General features: G+C 44.9%; 1 protein-coding gene across 1 annotated transcript; it reads left to right on the top strand.

The window, feature by feature from the left end:
• The first annotated feature begins 4,520 nt into the window (after positions 1–4,520).
• ASB9 (ankyrin repeat and SOCS box containing 9) lies at positions 4,521–19,818 on the top strand. Its single transcript, XM_009698539.1, has 8 exons — positions 4,521–4,581; positions 4,727–4,866; positions 11,706–11,785; positions 13,102–13,209; positions 14,138–14,288; positions 14,842–14,976; positions 16,293–16,484; positions 19,639–19,818. Exons 2-8 carry the CDS (start codon positions 4,773–4,775, stop codon positions 19,761–19,763), a joined length of 885 nt encoding a protein of 294 aa, XP_009696841.1. The 5' UTR covers positions 4,521–4,581; positions 4,727–4,772; the 3' UTR covers positions 19,764–19,818.
• The last annotated feature ends 503 nt before the right edge of the window (positions 19,819–20,321 follow it).

Raw genomic sequence — 20,321 nt, 5'->3', positions numbered from 1 at the left:
CCCCCCCCACCGCCCGGCAGCTGCGGTAGCAAGCCACCACAGCCGCTCTCCTGGTGTTTGTGGGGGGACAGCAGCTCGTTTCACATTTATTAAAGTCTTTGAGCTGAAATGACTCATTCTACACAGAAAATTTCCCTACCTGCTACTCACCCATTGTAAATGGATGAGAAATACCTAGACTTTTCACACTTACAGCAGCTTGGGAAGAAATATGTTTTTGCCACTGACCATGAAATCACTTGTTAGTGATTTTTCTTTTATTTTTTTTTTTTTTTGGATGTGCCTTAGGCATAGCAACTAAAAAAGCTTACCCTTGAGACATTTTAACGGATAATTCTCTTTACCAGTATAAATCTCTAACAAACTTAGCTGTCGGAAGAAACAGTAAGCTGAGGAAGGAGATTGCTTCAAATCTTCAGATGCCTGCCACACCAGTGTCATGAAGAGAAGTGATGAGAAAATAATATCTGGGTGCAACCTGCTCACCTTTTCAAGATGGAGAATGATTTAGAGAATTCTTGTTTTGTGGTCTGCAGCTGCAGGAAACCTCCAGGTCTGCTCTGAAGAGAGCTGGTGCATGGAGAATTGGCCCCCCCAAGCAGCCTGAGGGGGTGCACAGGCTGGGAGGATGCTGGAGCACATGGGTCTGGCCCCCACTGCTTCCCTGCCGGGGAGAGGGCCAGATGCGGACCTTTTCTTCCTCACCACCAGCCAAAGGGGCCTTTGAGGGTCCCGAGGAGGCTCTGAAGTTCCTGGTCTGGGACATGGGGAATGACCCTGGGACCTGATGTGGAGTGGTCCACACGCCAGGTTAGGTGCAGCCGTGGGAGGGGTCGGACGGAGCCTGCCATGCACCAGGGATGTCCCCATAGATGGGGGAAAGGGAGGGCCAGGCGGTCCTACCACACACTTTGGTCTTTATGCTTCATCTTCAGGTAAGCCTTACACCCTGTACATCAGTTTCCAGAGGTGGTTTCCCTTCTGCCATAACATCAGTTACTCAGATAAGTGGCCAAGCTGGGTGGGTGGTAACTAGGACAAGCTTGTATACTTGTCACTGTGCTTAGATCAAAATCCCTTAGGAAGGGAAACTCTTATTTCTACAATATTAGCATTGTGAATCAGCATCCGTTAGCTCTTTCAGAGGATTTCCAGCCTCATGCAAAACAAAAGCCAAGCTGTGCTTGGGGACAGCAAAGGAAACATCGACCAAGGCACACTACTGCTGTAGATGGCTGCTTATTGCAGTCCCAACTTTGCATTTTCAAGACAGAAAATACGGATAGCTCCTGATCTGAGCAGCTAATCTGTCTGGTACCGGGTGTGTGGATTTCTTAGGACTGAAGATAACAGTGTGAACAGTTCAGATCCTGTGGGCTTGACGTAGGCTATTCCACAAGCCCTGTTCTCCACAGCACCACATGCCATCTTCCAGGAGCGGGGCAGGGAGACAAGTATGTTGTTCAGGAGACTCTAGTAATTTCATCCACCTTAGTAATTTGCTAATTATCTTTGCCAAAAGAAAATGAGAGCACCTACTATGTCAGCGGGATGCTGGAAGAAACAGAACCAGATGCAAGGTCCAGGTACATTTTCTCTCTCTGCCCTTATTGCCCAAGCAGTTGAGCTGGCAGTGTCGCTTTCTGCAGGCCATTTTTGGAAGCCAACAGAAGCCCCAGCTCAGGACAAGTGTTTAAGGTATAACCGGCTGATTTTTGTGCAAGCTCACAAATTGCATTTTGCAGTAGTGACAAGGCATTGGTAACTTTCCACGTGGGGAAGTCCTGGGAGGCCATGGCTGTAAGAACATCTGAAGTGTGCTGGCCGTTCCCATCACAGGCTGAAATGTGGAAAGATATGTCACATGGGTTAAATTTCTAAAGGTAAGCTCCAACAAGGTCTGAAAAGCAGCCCATGATTGTGGGTGGAAGAGCTTATTGCAACGCAATGTGCTAGATGAGCAGTGAACATCTAACCCCAGTGAAACTGGGGAAGAGAAGCACCAGAGCAGAAGAGTCCCTTGATTAGATACATCCATCCCATGAGCCTTTTATCACCCTCCCATCTGCCGTGAACTTTTTGTAGGTTTGAAGTAATTAGCTGTCCTGTTTTCTTACCTGATACTCTTACCAGAAAGAGCCAGAGCCAGCTGAGTGCCTGATTTTGGGTAGAACTGTTGCTGAGACTATCAAGACCCGAAGAAATTCTACTTGTGCCAAAAAATGAGATGGCTACATCCCAGGTAAGGGTCACTTTTCTCCAGTTTGTTAGCAGACAGGTAGGGTTTTGTAATGTAAGACATTTCCAGGCTGGAACAAAGATGGGGGAATCATCACAGGAACTGAAGGTGCTCTGACTAAGTAAAGACTTCAGGACCAGCCCAAGGGACAGATGTCTAGTTGTTTGGGAATATATCATGATCCAAAGGAGGAATCATGCCCAAAGAGTGAAATTACAGAGCGTAGTCCTGTAGCCCTGAAAGGAGCCCCAGTTCTGAGGAATGGATGTGGCAACTGGATCCTGCACTTGGTGTGGCTTCGCCTCAGTCTCTGCCTCTCTGGTGCTGGCAGAAGACAAGTGCGATCAAACCAGAAACTGTTTTTCTGAACCTTATGTCTATTCACTCCATGAGACACAAACAGACGTGGACCAGGACACGAACAGCCCAGGATAAAGTATGCCTGTGGGCTGCCAACCTGCTGGGGGGATCCCAGAGGCCCCCCTTTCAGAAAGGGTGATGGAGGGTAGGGATGTCCATCCCCATGGGCAGGGCTGCAGGCTCATCAGCCCCATTAGGTGCTCTGTGCAACCTTACCAGCCTCCGGAAAGACCGGGCAGAGGTTTATATCACACAACATGACCAAAATACGTGCAACCAGTAACAGGCTATTCAAACGATTACCCTATCAATCAGCAGGTCTCTTGACCAAATGGCCAAAGTCTCCCCGTCTGTGGGTGACTAGGGACTAAAGGATTTCTGTCTTGTAGGCTCCTTCTTACTATGCTTGAATTTAAAGCTCTTAGCTAATGCTTCTTCACTTATAACCCAAATCATTGTGTATTTGGATGCATGTGCTGATTCCTTTTAGTGGTGGAATTGCTGACGTGTTTGTTAATGCTGCTAAAGATACGATCGTACACAAGATATGGCAACCTAGCCACTAAACTCCAGCAATACTAAAGAGGAAAAAATTTTCCATTCCTTATTTTACATGTTAATCATCAAAACCAATATTTATACCACTTTCTCCATTTACACATTTCCCCCCCACAATATTTTTAAGGCAGAAATTTAAATGGCTGAGACACAAATGTAATTTCCAGTCAGGTCAAAGTGTTGGCTTGCATCTAGGAGCCAGGCGACATTCAGCAGGGAGAGCCCTGGAAGGGGCTGGCCCTGTCCCCATCGTATTTCAGCAGCACTTGTCCATCAGCGTGTGCCCAGGTTACCTTCACAGATTCCCTGCTGGTAGGGTTTGTGGATGACATCTAGTTGCTGTTTATATCTTTTAACATAACTGATTATTTTTAAAGATATGGACAAAGAAACCATAAATATGATTTCAGACCTCTTGCATGTGTTACAGATAGGAATAAAAATGAAACCAAGTTGCTTAGACTCAGCTGAGTTAGGATCAGAATTAGCCCAGGACTAACAACTTTGTATCTCCAGATACACAAATGCAAATTCTGTTCTAGTAGAAAAATTGAAAAAAAAAAATTAATTTTTATTTACATAGTTTAGACTTTTGCATGGAAGTTCTGCTTACTTGCACTTGTACACAAATGGGCAAATATTCAGGGACAGAAAAGGATTTTGGGCATGTAAATTATACTGATTTGGGAAAGGAAAAAATGCAAATGGAGATGATCTGTGAGAACAGAATTTTTGCAAATACACCCAGAGAAATGAGGCAGAAGTCCTCTTCAAAAAACGTTGCCATTTGTCCACTAGTAGGTTCATGATGTTTGTTTTAGACTCAGAAACTGCTTACAAATAAAAGGGCACTGCTCAAACATGAAAATCCTGGTGTGACTGTGGCTCAGTGAAATCGATTGAACGGGGCGGGAAGGAAACAAGCCCGCGCAGTGCTGCAATTTCCACGCCGTGCGGACAACACAGGGCCTCCCGTGGGAAGCGCAGCTCCCCAGACATGTGGTTTCAATATCCGTAGGGTATGCGGCGATCACTGCTCTCAGCTCTCCGTTGCTTGCATACCATCAGGGCTCGGCAGATAAGAGGGGAGGTTTTGCACAGCGTACAGCGTCCAGGGAGGTGCGCGGCAAAGTTGCCTGCAAACAACTTTCTGGGGAGCGGTGCGGATCCACGCACACTCGTATCTCTGCGGGTTTTCTTTGCAAATCCCCTGCAGGGCAGAGTTTGCTCAACTAGTTGAACTGGCTCTTTCTGTCGTTTTTTTGGCAAACTAAGAATTTCCTTCCTGATAAAAACAGGCGGCGGGCGCCCCGATTGGGCGCCGTGTTGGGGAGGATGTGACATCAGGCACATCTCTCGCTTCGCCGGGTCGTTGGCTGCCTACCAGGGCAGCCAGGGAGCTGTTTCGTTAAATCCCAAACCAGGTACTCAAGTTTCTGCACAAAGTGCTGCCGGCACCACGTCTCGGTCTGCTGCAAGGTCTGTTTGACTTATGTGTACAGAGTCTGCGTAATAGATCACTCCCACTGCTGGGGGCTCGCTGGGGATGATGGAATTTGAACTCTCGAGACTGACCGTGAAGTGAAAAAATAGAAATTGGGCAGACGGGGCTGAGATGGATGATGAGGGAACAAATCAAAATGTCAGCAAATTGCAAGGAGCCAGAGACCAGGCATCTACAACATCTCTATCAAACCCAGTGATGAGGGGTAAGTAACGCTCCTGCGTCGCCACGAGCCTTCACCTCTTCCAGCGGTGGCAAAGGGCAGGGTCGGGCTATGACGGTGTGCTGCTCCCCAGGTCCTGCTGCCAGGGCAGGGACACAGTCAGTCCCACAAAACGTCCCCGTGCCCTCACATTTCAAAAGGGATTTTAATAAGCTACTCCTATTTGATACCGGATTTTTGTTTGTTGTTTTGGTGTATCACAGGACAGAGTGCCTGATTCTGTACTGCAATTCGTAAAAGCAGAAGCAAATGCAGCACTTGAACCACAGCACGCTGAAAAAGGAGTTGCAATGTAGCATGTTTGACTTAGATTAGTGCCAGCTGGAAGCTCAGCACCGGCTCAGTTCCTCTTTTCTTTTCTTTCTTTTCATTCCCTTCCTTCTTTTTTTCCTCCTTTCCTCCTTTCCTTCCTCTTTTCTTCTTATTATTTTCTTTTTACTCTTTTCTTTTTTCTTTTTCTTTCTTTTTTGTCATCTTTTTCTTCTTCTTTTCCCTTTTTCATTTGTCCGTTATCCTTTTCCTTTTCTTTTTTCTTTCAGTTGAGCAGGCTCAGGTGTTGTTGCCCAGGCTGGGCCACCAGCCCTAGCAGGTTCTTCTGCAATGGCCAGGGCATTGTGGTCAGTTGTGACCAATGCTGTTGTGGTCACCGGTGAACTGGTATTTAGATAAATGGCCTCACTGATCATTGCTCAGTTGTCTGGCCCAGAGCCATTGAAAATACGACACAGTGACAAAAGACAAGTAATTTAACTTCATGTAGCAGTTTAGCTGGACGTGTTCCCTGTAGCTCTGTTTTCTGAGAAGGTGCTTCTTCAGCTCATGGCGAGTGCAGGGGGAATGAGGGAAATTCAGATAATGTGATTTTACACTGTCCTCACTCTTTTCCTGGGCTGTTCAGGATGCTTCTGTTCATACCAAACAAAAAATTAAGACCCTAAAGCCACAATGCAAAGATGATCAGTATATCTGCTGTGTTGTCTCCTCTCCTCACGCGTGTCACATCTGTACCCCCTGAGGCTGGGGTGGGAGGGAAGGGATGATGTTATTAGCAGTGTGAATCAAACCAGGTCCACACTGGAGAGAGGCTCCAGCAAAATGGAGGCTGGAAGGAAGGGAGGACACACACCGCGCTGCTGCACACAGATCGTTTGGTCCTTTGAAAATCAGAGTTCAGCCCATTCCTCTTGTGTCTGCCTGCTCCTTAGCAAAGTGAATGTATTATTTGGCTCAGGCTACATATATCACAAACTTCAGCGGAAAACCTTAGAATATGAAAAATACCGTTTGTAATACTGTCATATATAATGCCATAGGCATATGCGTATGCAAATACGTACGCAAGAGCGTACCTCCACTGAAAGGATTTCAAAGCCCCTTGCAAGCGGCACTGTGTGAGCTGGGGACAGGGACAGGGTGTATTATTTGGCTCAGGCTACATATATCACAAACTTCAGCGGAAAACCTTAGAATATGAAAAATACCGTTTGTAATACTGTCATATATAATGCCATAGGCATATGCGTATGCAAATACGTACGCAAGAGCGTACCTCCACTGAAAGGATTTCAAAGCCCCTTGCAAGCGGCACTGTGTGAGCTGGGGACAGGGACAGGGTGTGCAGCACCCTCCATGGTCAGAAGCTGGAAAAAGATACTTTTGGCCATTACCACAAAAACGAGCGCTCTTCTAGAAAGGTCCTGTGAATGCTCCGTTTTCCGCAGGGAGCAGTCAGGGTTTGCGTGGTTATTGCTACAAGGCTCCCTCTGAATACACCACCCTGCCAGCCCTCACATGCCCAAGTGATGGCCATGCAATCAAATATGGTCAGAGGTTTAATGTAACCTCTGGGCTGGCTGCGATTTTCAGTGATAAAAGGGGAGCTGGGTGACCCAATGCCACTGAAAACCAGTGGGTTTTGGATGTCTAGATGCTGAAGCCTGACCCAGCTTGCCTATGGACAAATTTCAAATTTGGATAAACAGTCTCGTTCCTATGTGAAAGAGCAGTTGTACGTATTTTTGGCAATCAGAAATCCTTCTTCCTGTGGTGGTACATACAGTGAACATAGCTGTGCCACCCACATACACCCGCCTTACTCCTTCATGGGCAGTTCTGATAGGCAAAGTATTTTGAAGACTTTCCTAAAAGTTACTATTTCAGGATTTTAAAAGTCCATGGCCAGTTAGGACTGGCGTTTGCTTAGGCTTTAATCAAAAGCCTGCGTATGGTATAAATACTGATATTTTGTATTACTGACAGTGTGCCTCCCTTGCTGTGCAGAAGGGGGGAGTGGGACCCCAACATCCCCTGCAGCCTCCCTCCTTCTCCAGCTGAGAAACACGAGTCCCAGCCTGGAGCAGGCAGAAAACAGAAACTTTATGGTTTGCTGGAGGGTGATGCCCTGGGTGCAGGAACTGGGAAAATTTACCCTCCCCTGCAGGGAGGTTGCCTCCCCGGGATTGCTTCAGGGCAGAAGTTTTTTGCTGCAGACAGAGCTAGGGCAGGACAGATGGCAGCTTGGGGCCATGCTGTTCATCGCAGCAGATTTGGAAGTACACCGTGGCAATCAGTCGTCAGACAGGCCTTTAAACCCCTTCTTCCCAATGTATCCAAGGCTGGTGTGAAGCTACCATAGGCCTCCACTTCCATTTAGGATAAAAGCCTTGGTTCTTCTCAGTACAGATTTCCCAGCTGGATTACGATGTGTTGGCACGTACCTCTCTTTATTTTCTGCTGACATTTATTTTTGACACTTATGTGGTCAATCTTTTAATTCTTTAAGACTTGGCAAAATTGCAAGCTAACGGCCAGTCCATAGATGACTATGATATGGTCTGGCTCTTTTTAGAGCCTCAGTAGAAACCTACCTTTTCTCAAGCAAGCATTGAATGTATAAATTCTGCATGTGAGTGTGATGGCATGACCGCACACCTCCCTCTTCGTCACCAGAATGCTGACACGATGGTATAACAACTTGGTAGATTGCACAAAACCCCGCCTGTATTTGTGTGACCAAAAAAAGATCAAGTTGCAGCTCAGAAAACTTGTTCCTCAATCTAGATTTTTAGAATTGTTATAAACATGCTTCCCTTGCAACTCACGCAGATTGGGCAATGGCATTAGTTTCCAAATGGGAAAATCAAAAGCTTTTTACAGAGCCTGGAAACAAAACCAATGGTTATACAGGCGGGATCAGCAAGAACAGCAGCATGGTCAGATAAGCATCATTTGACATGCATCACTTAAAAAGCAAAGCTATTTTAGTCAATTGATAATACTGTGCTTTAATAATTGTAGCATAATTTGACTATCCTTATGAGACCAGAATCACAGCTTTTGGAAATGTCTGTCCATTTGCTAAAGCCAAAGGATATTTGTTAACTTACTGGAACTGGGTGTTTGTTGTAGAATATGGCCCATGGAACACAGAAGGAGGCAGCCAGAGCTCAAGTGATGCTAATAAAAAAGAATACAACTTTCTTTTAAAAGTAATTGATGTACATTACCTAGATTTCCCAACTTCATTCTTCCGTTCATTCCAGGTACTTGGTACCACCCATAAAGCTGTATTGGAGTTCTAATTTTGGCCTCCTAATTTTGAGACTTCTCCCAAATATGAATCACATCTGAGCTGATGAGCCTTTCTGTGCCTGTGAAGTTAGAGTTGCTTCTCAGTTTCTCATTTTTTTCCCCTTTGACTTTCACAGCGAAAGTAATACAAGACTGGAAAAGAACACTTGACTCACGGAGTCCCATCTAGTTAGCTATTTCTATACTGCTAAATAAAAGAGATTCTGTCTTTGAGGCCAAATTGTACAGACTGACTTGCCTTCACATCTTCACCTGCTTAAAGCTCAATGCTGAATTATCCTCCTGGCTTTCTTTACTTGGCAGTGCAGATTGACCTACCAAGTCTGCACAGTCTGTGACAGTGTCTCACAGTCACAGGCAGCAGTGAAATAGATGGCAGGTTTCCAGGTGTCCACCAAACACCTAGTCCATAGGCCACGGACAAGAGATCACCAAACACTTTCCCAGTTCCCTTGCAACAGAGTTATGATCTGAAGGAAAAGACCCAAACCCACAGCTGTAACAAATGCATGCCAAGAGCAAGAGAAGGTTGGATGTTAGGAAGAACTTCTTCACTTTAAGAGTCATTAGGCATTGGAACGGGCTCCCCAGGGAGGTGGTGGAGTCACCATCCCTGGAGGTGTTCAAAAAACGTTTAGATGTGACGCTTCGAGACATGGTTTAGTGGGTTTAGTGGGCATTGGGTAGATGGTTTGACTTGATCTTTGAGGTCTCTTCCAACCATAATGATTCTATGATTCTATGATTCTAAGGTGCCAAGCTTTCTCCCTGGGGAGAACGCAGGAAGGAGACTGTGCCCCGTGCTCGGAGGATGCACAGCCCCAGGGCTGATGGTCCCTCCCAGCCTGCTCTCCAAGGCATCTCTCCTTCAGAATTCAAAGCTGATTGATAGTATTTTTAACTGCATCTATGAGCAGGATATACTGGCTAGGTAAGAGAAGCTGTAGCCACCAGATCTGCATCCTGTCTCTAATCATGGTCAGTCTCTGATGGACACAAAATAAACCTCCTTTCTGCCCCGAGAGGCACCCAGCGGTAGCTTAGATCAAGTACATATAAAGCAATGAATGATCTAGTATTTTATACAAACCCCGCTCTTTTCCCTTCCCCTAACTCAGTAGCAGTCATAACCAGAGACAGGGAAATGAGGAGAAATGGTGAAAACAGTGAATCAGCTGCTTGTCCAGCCATCCCTGATGAGACCCCTGTTCCTAAGGGCCTTGTTCCACAAGTTCAGTCCCCTTCAGGCTTCAAATCCACCCTGAGGTTATTTCGAGGGTGGCACTGGGATTGTCCTGTGAACCAGGAGTATGCTGGAGCATTGTTAGGGAAGGATTCTCGCAAGAGAAGGTGAAATCTTGATTATTCTGTGACTTTTTTTTTTTAATTACTTCGTTCAAATAAGAACTATCACAGGGACCAGTTGGATTCTCTCTTGTGATGTGTGTGTGACTATGACCAATTTGACTAGCTGCTTGTTACGGAGACCCGCATTTTTGGTGTCCACAAAGGGAAACACTAAAATTTATCCTGGTTTAGTCCATCAATGAGCCATTGTTCAGAGATGGTAAGATGCAATACGTACATGTTTGCAAAAGTGTGCTGTGCAGATAAGCATTGTGATGGATATCAAGTGGCTCAAAAACGGTGCATTGCAGTAGCAGAAATATCCTTTTGCCTATATGCATGACACTAGACAAATGTACGGCACAGTCATAAAAGTCTTGCAAGAATATCTATAAATCTACAGCAGACCTTTTGCGGTCACTATGCCGGCATAAAGTCACCCCCCTACCTAACATAGTTATGTAGGCAAAGATCTTCTGTGTGTGATAAACAACACATTTCAGATGCCACCACCTTCAGGTCATGATTTACTTAGTGTAGAATTTTTCGGTCACAAATCCATTGTAAGTCTTGCTGTACTGGACCTTGTCTTGTTTAAACTTGATGTCCTTTACTGAGCATGCTTGAAGGTGAGAGAGCAATAGCCCCACAGGCTGGGAGGTGGCTGACACAATTGGTTATCGCTCCATTTCAGCACACCGTGGCATAGCCAGAAGAGACAGGGCATTCGTCATGAGAGGCAATTGGTTATCGCTCCATTTCAGCACACCATGGCATAGCCAGAAGAGACAGGGCATTTGTCATGAGAGATTCAGCTCTCCCATGCATGTTCATACCAGGGACAAGTTCTGTGGATCTTGTATAAGCACTGACATCATCAGCTAATCTGTAAAAATTATTTTGAAGAATTATGGTGGCTTGTTAGGGTTTGTTGCTGAAGGTGGACTTCTCACTGTTAAGCATCGTGTTCCGTGCATGTGGTCTAGTATAGTCCCTGAAAACCTCAGCAACTCGTCCAAGTCGCTCGTTGGGGTTTTCTCTGTAGTTAGTGGAAGAGAGTGGGACATCTCCAGAGAGCAGCAAAACGTGTTTCCCAAAGAAGTTGTGTGAAATGCCCTCTGGAAATGCTTTTCTTCCTTCCCACGGGGGGAACCTGGGCCACTGATGTCGACCAGACACTGGGTTTTGAGGCAATGAATGCTGAAAGAGATAAATGTCTCCCAGAGGGATTATTGTTGTTAGCTGGCTCTCAGCCATAAAATCTGTAATACTGAAGATCCCCTTCTATCAATATTTGTATGGTATATACACGCTGTACCTCACTTTGTGGCTTCAACAAAACTATTACTTAAAATGCATCGCTGCACAGGCTAACACCAAACATGGAAAACTGAAAGGCAAAATCAACAGGTAACACAATTTATCTCCTTGTACTTTGATACTTTCTCTTACTAGGTATTGTTGACTCTAGCCCAGCTGTAAGCAGAGGTAAACGACTGAGCAGCCATACCCCCTTCAAAATGTAGTCCTTTTGAGCTAATTGGTAAAGTGTAATGAGCTTGTGAAAATGAAGGCACTGGAAATAATTCAAAGTGAGGGACAAACTGAGTCAGAAAAAGGTGATGTTCTGCAAATCCCTGTCTTGTCTTCTGAAGGGGAGCACAGGTGCTCAGCGCCAACACGGGGTGAGTTAAAAACACACCCAGAGAGGATCTGTTCGCCTGTCTGTCTCCCTCCCGGCAGCTGCTCCAAGGAAAGCTTGGCAGCTCAAGTAATAAAATACAAGAAGAGAGGTTTGCTGGGGTCATGAAGTTGAAATGAAGTACACTGATGAAACAGTCCATTGAGTTGTTAGCCTCTTCGCTGTCTTTCTCTTTATACAGACTTTGTTTCAGACTGGTCTCCTTTACACGATGCTTCTATCCACGGGCGTCTGCTTGCTCTGAAGAAACTCATCAAACAGGTACCCTCCACTGGGTTGATATGATCTCTGCTGGGTTTATTCACTGATTGAATGCAGTCTGTGCTTTACCATGAAACCTCCAGGGTGAGAAAATCACGTTAACCAGAATGCAGTGAAATCTTTTTTTTCTACGAGACTTTTTTTTTTTTTCCTACAAGTTGTTCCTTGCCTAGCACAAGCTCTGTGCACTAAGCCAATGTTGTATTGAAATATCCTGCATCATACTTTAATTCTGGTGCAGGTGATGGGACCCTGGTCGCTGGGATCTCCGGGAAGCTAGGGGATTCTTTCTGCAGCTCCTGTGCCCATGAGCAGTGTTTGGTGCCCTCTACGAGACTTTTTTTTTTTTTCCTACAAGTTGTTCCTTGCCTAGCACAAGCTCTGTGCACTAAGCCAATGTTGTATTGAAATATCCTGCATCATACTTTAATTCTGGTGCAGGTGATGGGACCCTGGTCGCTGGGATCTCCGGGAAGCTAGGGGATTCTTTCTGCAGCTCCTGTGCCCATGAGCAGTGTTTGGTGCCCTGGGTCAGAGCAGCTCGAGACCCAGGCAGGGCTCTGGTTGAGGATTCAATTCAGCCACCCACACATCTACTTCTGAAGTGCCTGAGGGTATCCAGGACCCCTACTCCCACTGCAGAAGGGCAGGGCTAAGGAGAAGCAATTTCTGAACCTCACTGCTCTGTTTCTTCAAAATTCTTGGATTTAGCCTGTGGAGGAGTTGATGGAAAGGAAAGGGGTACTGGGGACTCTTCCAGTTTAACCTTCTGGAGCACCAGGACTGCTAGAAACAAAAGAACCTGTAGAATCAGCCCAATGGTTTCTAAGGAAGGGGCTGGATTTCCTTCGGAGTGTGCCTAACTGCAAAGGGCAGAAAACACCTCAAAAGCATTTCAGGATTCAATCTAGTCAAACAACTGCAGACTCAGTGGGCAGGAGGTCAGAAGGCCTAAGCAGTCACAACCCTGCCAAGAACTCCAGTAGCAATTTTTCACCTTTTTTTTAAATTTTAGATTTTGCCTTTTCTGGTGTAGTAGGAATAAAATCATGCGGAGTTCCTAAAAGGATGTCTGTATTGTCCCGTTGGACAGTCCACTGCCTACAGCTTTCTGCGACAATTAGCAGTGTGCAGAAACCGTGACCTCTGGTATGCTGTGCCAGTATCTACGGCAACCAAAGCATCACAGCCTCTTTCTCTGCTTACCTATTGAGATGAGTAACTCCAGGCAGTTGAGGAAGGTCTGAAGTTTTTTTGTTTGTTTGTATGGGGGTTTCGGCAGTAGGTTGTAATGATATTTTCCATTATTTCATCAGGGAAGTGATGTTAATGTTGTTACAGCAGACCAGGTGTCTCCTCTCCATGAAGCCTGCCTAGGGGGTCATGCTGCTTGTGCCAGTGTCCTATTAAAACATGGTGCTCAGGTGAGTACATGATGGACAGACCATTGTCTCTAGTGTTAGTGTGATGTATTATCACATTTTAATGCTAGGTGCTGTACTATTTCATGTCAGCATATCCCTGTGATTTACACTCTGTACTCAGCTCTACTTAAGGTACATCTATTATAAAATGCACTTCTTAATAAAGCAATCCAGAAAGCACAGAAATAAACAACAGTTGTTATTGTTTTTTAGATGAAGGTGCAATGTTCTCATCATTTACTGAAAGAATAAGGAGAAGTTCCTCTTGCAAAGGGTTTATAATCCTACAGCAGCTAAGGGTGTATTTTATTTTCTGCACGTGCTAATCTCATTGGTGACAATATGCAGAGTCTTAAGTAGAGATGTGGGACTGTTAGGATCAGTTCATGATAAAATGGGAAGAAAATGGAAACAACATGTAAGTAAAATGGTGAAGTGGGTGTGTCTAGTGGCCTCTAGTTTACAAGCTAATTTCTAAATTATAGTGAATAAGAAAATGAACTCATTATATGTATATTACCTTTCTGTTTAAAATTTAAAAAAAAGGAGAGGGCTGCACAATTTCAGCTAAAAATGGACTATTTCAGGAGACAGCTATGGGCAGGTGTGTTTCAGCTGAGATAACTGAGAAATGGGCACACATTTAACTTGGTTACTTGGTAACTCCTGAGACACCCTGGAGTGGCACAGGTTAAACATTCTTTTGCAGGAAAAGAGACTTGGGGGCAATTTTTAAAGAAGATTTTTTTATGATCTTTTTAATAAAAAGTTGTAATCTTCAGAAGCAGTAGGCAGTTTTTGCAATGAATCAAATAAAAAGTATTGAGAACCCTATTTTCTGTTGAGAAACTGAATAAGTTTCATCAGTTTTGAAATACAGAGAAGATTAAAAAAAAAAAAAAAGCCTGGCTGTGTTATTTTTCCCCAGGTAAATGGAGTTACTGTTGACTGGCACACTCCGTTGTTCAGCGCTTGTGTCAGTGGCAGCGTGGCTTGCTTGAATTTATTGCTGCAGCACGGAGCCAGCCTACACCCGCCCTGTGACTTGGCATCCCCCATCCATGAAGCTGCGAAGAGAGGTAACCCTGCAGCATCAGCTCTCTTTTCCATGTTACTAGCAGCGTGCTGAAATGGAAGAGAGAGATAAAGAAGTTCATTTTCTTTGTTTGGGTCATATGAAATACCTTCCCAGTTGTTCTCATCGTGGGTGGTGCAGTTCTTCCCACCCCTGGTGCTCATGGAGGGCAGCTCGGCTCAGCTCTCAGGGCCTCCGAGTCCATGTGGTGACACCTGGAAGGGGATGTGTTGTCCAAATCAGCCACTCACGAAGTGGACATCTGAGGGAGTAGTCCGACTATCTTCAAAAGCAGTGGAGAGAAACACAGCATGATTTGTCTCATCTTTGGTAGGCATCTGAAATGAGTCATAAAATGCGAGGGCTTTAGGCTGTTCTGATAACCGTGAGTTTGCAGCTCCTGTTTTCCAGGTTGGAAACACTGGAATGGATGGAAGTATTAGACTACCATCTCTTGACAAAACATTGAATCTTCGCCAATTTACACCACTGCAATAGAGAATTTCCTGAAAAACTGCCTGATCTCTGTGAGTTGACTCTTCCTTCATCCCTTTAAGGTCACGTGCAATGTGTCAAATTCCTCGCATCCCATGGGGTAAATATAGATCACAACATCAAGCATCTGGGTACTCCGCTTTATGTAGCTTGTGAGAACCAGCAAGTGAACTGTGCCAAGAAGCTACTTGAGTCAGGTAAAAAAAAAAAAAAAGAAAGGATGGTGTACTTTCATTTTCTGCAACATCTGTGTTCGGATTCTCTTTGCATCAAAGATTTAGAGGAGCTCCTGGTCTGGGGCCTGGAGATGTTTCTCTCTTAATGGCAACCCTGGGTTAAATGGGGTAGCAGGGTCATCAGGGTCTTCTTGACCCAGGAACCCAGCTTTACAGCTCCCAATAAAATGATGAGTGGCCCTGGATTTCCCACGGCCAATGGTGCCTGGAACAAACACCGTCCTTTCCAGTGTCTCTATGTGTATGATGCTGCAGTTATTTGAAGTGGACAGGAAAAAATTTCCTTTTTCTTTTCCTCTCTCTTTACCCAAACCCATTGACTCAATCATTTTTACACAGTATTTCTGCAAACCTTTTAATTCCCACTGAGTTAGTTTGAAACATTTCCAACCAGAAAAACATTCAGCACTGTATATTTTGCATCAAACAAACCTAGCTAGAAGTCTAAGCACTTGGATAAATTATACAAGATCATTTCTTGTTAGCTACAGTTGTGCAACTCTTCTAACCAAAGGGGCCATATAACCTAAAGTAGCCACCTAGCTAGTACAAAAACGGTGGACCAACAGGGCTGCTTTGGAAAAAAACAGCAAATATCAGGCAGATCACCTTTTAGGTAGGTCACTATTTAGCACAGTGATCTTTTTTGGAAGAAATCAAATACAAATTAAATATTAAATGTTTGGCTATTATTTTTTGTTTTCTGCCATTTTGGTTTTTTGCTGAAAATAGTTCTGAATTAGTTCTGTAGCTTACCCTTCTCAGGGTGTTCTAGGAGCCGTTACCCCAGGATAACGGATGGGGGAATACTCATCAGGGTGCTTGATTATATCCTCCTCTACCAAAGGCCTCTAGAAATTTTCCACCTTCACATTTTTTCCCCAGCAGACACTTTAGTATTTGGAAATCCCACTGGCTTAAGCCTTCTGTACAGAGAAGGGAATGGGGCACTGGGATGGGAAGCAAAGGTGGGCCATAGGTGGAACTACACCTTTGTCCTGCTTCAAGATATTCCTGGGCTGAGATGAGGGACTTCCTCACACACTGCTCCTCTGGGATCATTTTCTCAGTCACAACCACACTCCTTGTCAACCAGTGTGAGTTATGCGTGTGCAAATAGTAGTACCAAGCTCCAGTGTAAGGAAATCCACCTCTCCGTGGAAGCTACAGCATTTTCAGATTATTCATGGAAATAGCAGCTAGTGCAGGAAATGGAAATAGGATACTGTATAGTCACTATTCTTTGTCGTTATTCTTTGTCTTCTCTTGGTGTTCAGGAGCAAATGTGAACAGCGGCAAGGACCTGGACTCCCCTCTGCACGCGGCCGCCAGGAATTGCAGTGCGGAGTTGGTGACGCTGCTACTTGACTTTGGAGCAGACATTTGGGTGAAGAACGCTGAAAACAAGAGACCAATGGAGCTGGTCCCACCCGGCAGTCCTGTGGGACGACTGTTCCTGCAGAAAGAAGGTGCCCCTTAGCTCTTGTTTTATTCATGCATTCAGGATTCGTTAGGGAAAAAACACACAAATTGCTGCAAAAGGCTGTGCTATTCCATGATACTAGCACTATAAAACTGAGACTAACTAAGCTGTCCTCCATTCGCTGACATATGGACACGATATTTTCTAGTATCGGAATATAGTGGTGCACATGATGAGTTACAACAATAACCCATCTTTCAACCTCCAGGTTGTGAATCTACTGCATTGGGGAGCAATCATATGGAGCTTGCAATATAATGTGAAATAGAGTTTTGGGTGAAAAAACAAGCAAAAGGCTCCTTAGAAATTAGCTTTCCCTGGTTACCTAAAGCACTGAAGTCAGTGGGAGTCTCTCAATCCCCTTGTGTCTGAGTCGGGAGTAGACCCAGGAGCGTTATCTGAAGTGTGTGGACAAACACAGGCAGCAAATCATCTCTGATGGGAGTTGAGGCTAGCTAGTGAGAGCTAGGACTGGGATCTTTGGTTACATAGTACACTGACGGTCAGGTGCATGCCAGATACTGGTCTCAGCATAAATGCAAAATTGCAACCAGAAAATTTTTAATGCATGTGACACTGGAAAAAAAAAAGTGTGTCGAATGACTGATCTTCTAGTTCTTTGCCCTTTACTTTTATTATTGGGCCAAGTCCTTTTGTAGGTGCAAAAGTATCTTTAAAATGAAAACTCGATATTAGGGTTTTTTGGTGGGGATTAAGGAATGATATAATGAATATATGTATATATGTGTACATACATTTATACACTTGGGTTTTTTAAAGGCCAACATTATGTTCTGAATAAACCAGCAGTATCAAACTGTAAGCTTAAGCTTTAGGAAGTGCTTATTTTGTACATGTAATTGAAATAGTTCCAGGTCATTTTATTTTATTGATTATGAATAGTTTAATGAATTATAGAGAGAAATTTTACTTGCCATTCTTATGGAAAATTAGAATAAGGTCTCTACTTTTTGGTGTACTTATGTTCTTCTTTACATGTTCTCATTCAGTCAGGAAGCTATACACATTACTAAATTATCTGGATTTTTGTTATTTTAAAAAAAATTGCTGATGGTGTGGTCCATGACTCTATTATGCCAATTACATGTTGATGTGATTGTTGTCGTGAAAAGATTTACACCAAGGTAAAACTGGAATAACAAAGTGATGAATCAGGCCCTGCTTGAAAAAGTAACATGAAAATAATGGCGTGGAAACAAGTGTGCTGTGCATGTTCTGTATGACCAACTGATGTTTGGTTTATAGTCTAATCTATGGTGCACAGAGCTGTGATCTTTTTGAGCTCCAGTTCCTGCTGCGTTAAGACTCCTGACTCCCGTGGCGCTGTGTGTGTCTTGTTTATTTGAGATGATAGAAAAATATTTCAGGCACACCCTGTGGAGCCGGCCCGAGAAACGCTGCTCAGGCTGAGCTGACAGCTCAGACAGTAAGGAACTTTTCTAAGTGAAATTCAGCAATCAAAATCAGAAATGATAAATGCCCTGAGGGCATTTTGCTGCTGAATAGTGTTCTGATGTTCTCCGACATGCCATTCTCTGAGTAGGGTCACGCCTGATGGACAGCTGACGTCTAACTACTTTGGCTGCCTGCAGGGTTGCAACCTGGGAGAGAGGTGCAAACGTTACCCCTCTGGCTTCACACCGAGGTTTGGAAGTGTGCTGAGGGGATCAGGGTCACCCCGCCAGCCCCACGGCCCCTCAGGACCGGCATGGCTGAGCTGCTGCTCTCCTGCCCCACTTCCACACATGGCTCCTCTCCCCCCACACCGCAGATGCTGGGGGGGCAGCAGCCCCACGCCCACGGCTGGGGCAGGCTGGAGGGAACGTGTTTTGCCACCAGAAATGAGTTGGTGAGGGTATCAACTCAGTTGCCCTAGGACTAGCCCAGAGCAGGTCTAGGACTACATGTGGTGGTCTCCCTGTCCAGGACTTCACTGTGCTGCCGGACCACCACATGCCCTGCTTGCATTGCAGGGAGAGTCCTACGTGTGGGTGGAAGAATTAGCTAATGATCAAAAAATGCACTGTGTTTTTGAAGAGTATGCTTGCGCTTGCGAAATATTTTTCAATGTAGTGACACTGCTTGTGCTTTGATAAGTCTTCAAGTTTTGGTTTTTTGTTGGCTTGGGTTTTTTTGGTTTTTTTGGTTTTTTTGGTTTTTTTGTTTTTTTGTTTTTTTTAAGGGAAGGTTTTTTTAAATTGCATGTTTACAGGCAGAGCATTTATCTGTGGGATCAGAATGGCCAAATACACCTGCAGTGTGATACTGTAATAGTCAGTTTAGCTTGCCCCATATCGGCTTGCCGTGATTTGTACCCAAGCATAAGGGAAGCAAGCAGACTCAGCTGCTGGCTTCTGGCAGAATGGTGCAGCCCTTTGCACAGCCCTTCCGACACTGCCGCAGCTTTCAGCCTTGCAGAGCTGCTGGAAATGTGGTGTCCTGCACAAGGGAAGTCTCAAAAGCTGATTAAAGCAGCCACCTCACTACGTTTGTGCTTCAGTCCTCATTCCTTCCCACTGCACTTCTCCACCAGCACTAACATTTCAGCTCTCTGGTGACCCAAATAAGCATATAATGCAGTTATACTTAGATTTTAAAAAAGCACCACAGATTCTTCAGCAGGGGTTGTATTTATCAGCATGGGACCAGTTAATCTAGAAGGTTTGAATAAAGGATTATATAGTATTACTTTTCCTATGTGTTTGTCACTGTTACGAAATAAGCCTTAAGAAAGCAGTGGGCTGGAAGCTTGGATCTCACTGGGGGAGTGAGAGGAGGAAGGACTTCGAAGGAAGCATCGATCATCTGTTCTGCTCAGGCAACACAAACCACCTCTCACTCATGCAGCTTAAAAGAGAAAGACGGATGCTGTTAATGCTAATTGCAGTCATGTAATTACAGAGAGTGACTAGGCTTGAATGGGATTGCAGGTAGGCTGATGTCCTTGGGTGGGTGCAGGTCTGGCTTTTCACTGCTGAATGTTCTGGGGGCCATGCATCCCCAGGGTGAGATGGGTTGCAGGAGGTGGAGGGAGTGGTGATGCCCAGCTCCTGTTTCAGCTTTACAATTTTTGGGCAATAAAGCTGCATGTGTAACCTCTTCCCTGGCTTTTTCTCCAGGGCCGCTGTCCTTGATGCAGTTGTGCCGCCTGTGCATCAGGAGGTGCTTTGGACACAAGCAGCATCAAAAAATAACTGGACTTCTCCTCCCAGATGAGCTGAAACATTTCCTTCTCCACGTTTAAGCCTTTCATGTTTGAAATGGTGCCTTTAATAAGGTTCGTTAAGCAAGGTTCATTGAGGAAGGACTCTTTTCTTATCAGTAGTGTTGCCAATGCCTGCGATGTTAGTTTATGATAGTTGTTGGTCTCTAATATAGCCCTGGATCCAAGAAGCACAGGAGTGGACAACTCGCTCAGTCCTCACTGCCACTGCCCCCAGCAAATCCATCATTTGGAAAGGAACGATTTTGCATGGTTGCATGGTGAAGCCTGGAAGTGTGACTTGGGAGCCCTCTAGAAAGCATTGAAAATGAGCATAGCATTTTAAAATAGATCTCTTGATTCTCTCGCAACAGTTCCAGAGGGCTCGCGGTTGACAGCCCCTTACAAAGAAAATGCATATCCCAGCCCAGCACTACCAGCACTTCACGTGTATGTGAAGGATACCGAGGACAGACAGACTTTCTCTGTAAGCAGCACTCGTCTGCCTGTCCTCTGCGAGGGCTGTACCTATGCCACCATACGGATAAGGAAAGGGAACCCAACTGAACCTACTTGCAAAGCAAGTGAGACCCTCTTGCA

The sequence above is a fragment of the Cariama cristata genome, unplaced genomic scaffold (assembly GCF_000690535.1).
Source record: "Cariama cristata isolate BGI_N322 unplaced genomic scaffold, ASM69053v1 scaffold5974, whole genome shotgun sequence".
In the NCBI taxonomy this organism is placed as follows: domain Eukaryota; kingdom Metazoa; phylum Chordata; class Aves; order Cariamiformes; family Cariamidae; genus Cariama; species Cariama cristata.
The sequence above is the reverse complement of the archived record's forward strand: the minus strand, read 5'-3'. Positions and strand labels throughout refer to the sequence as shown.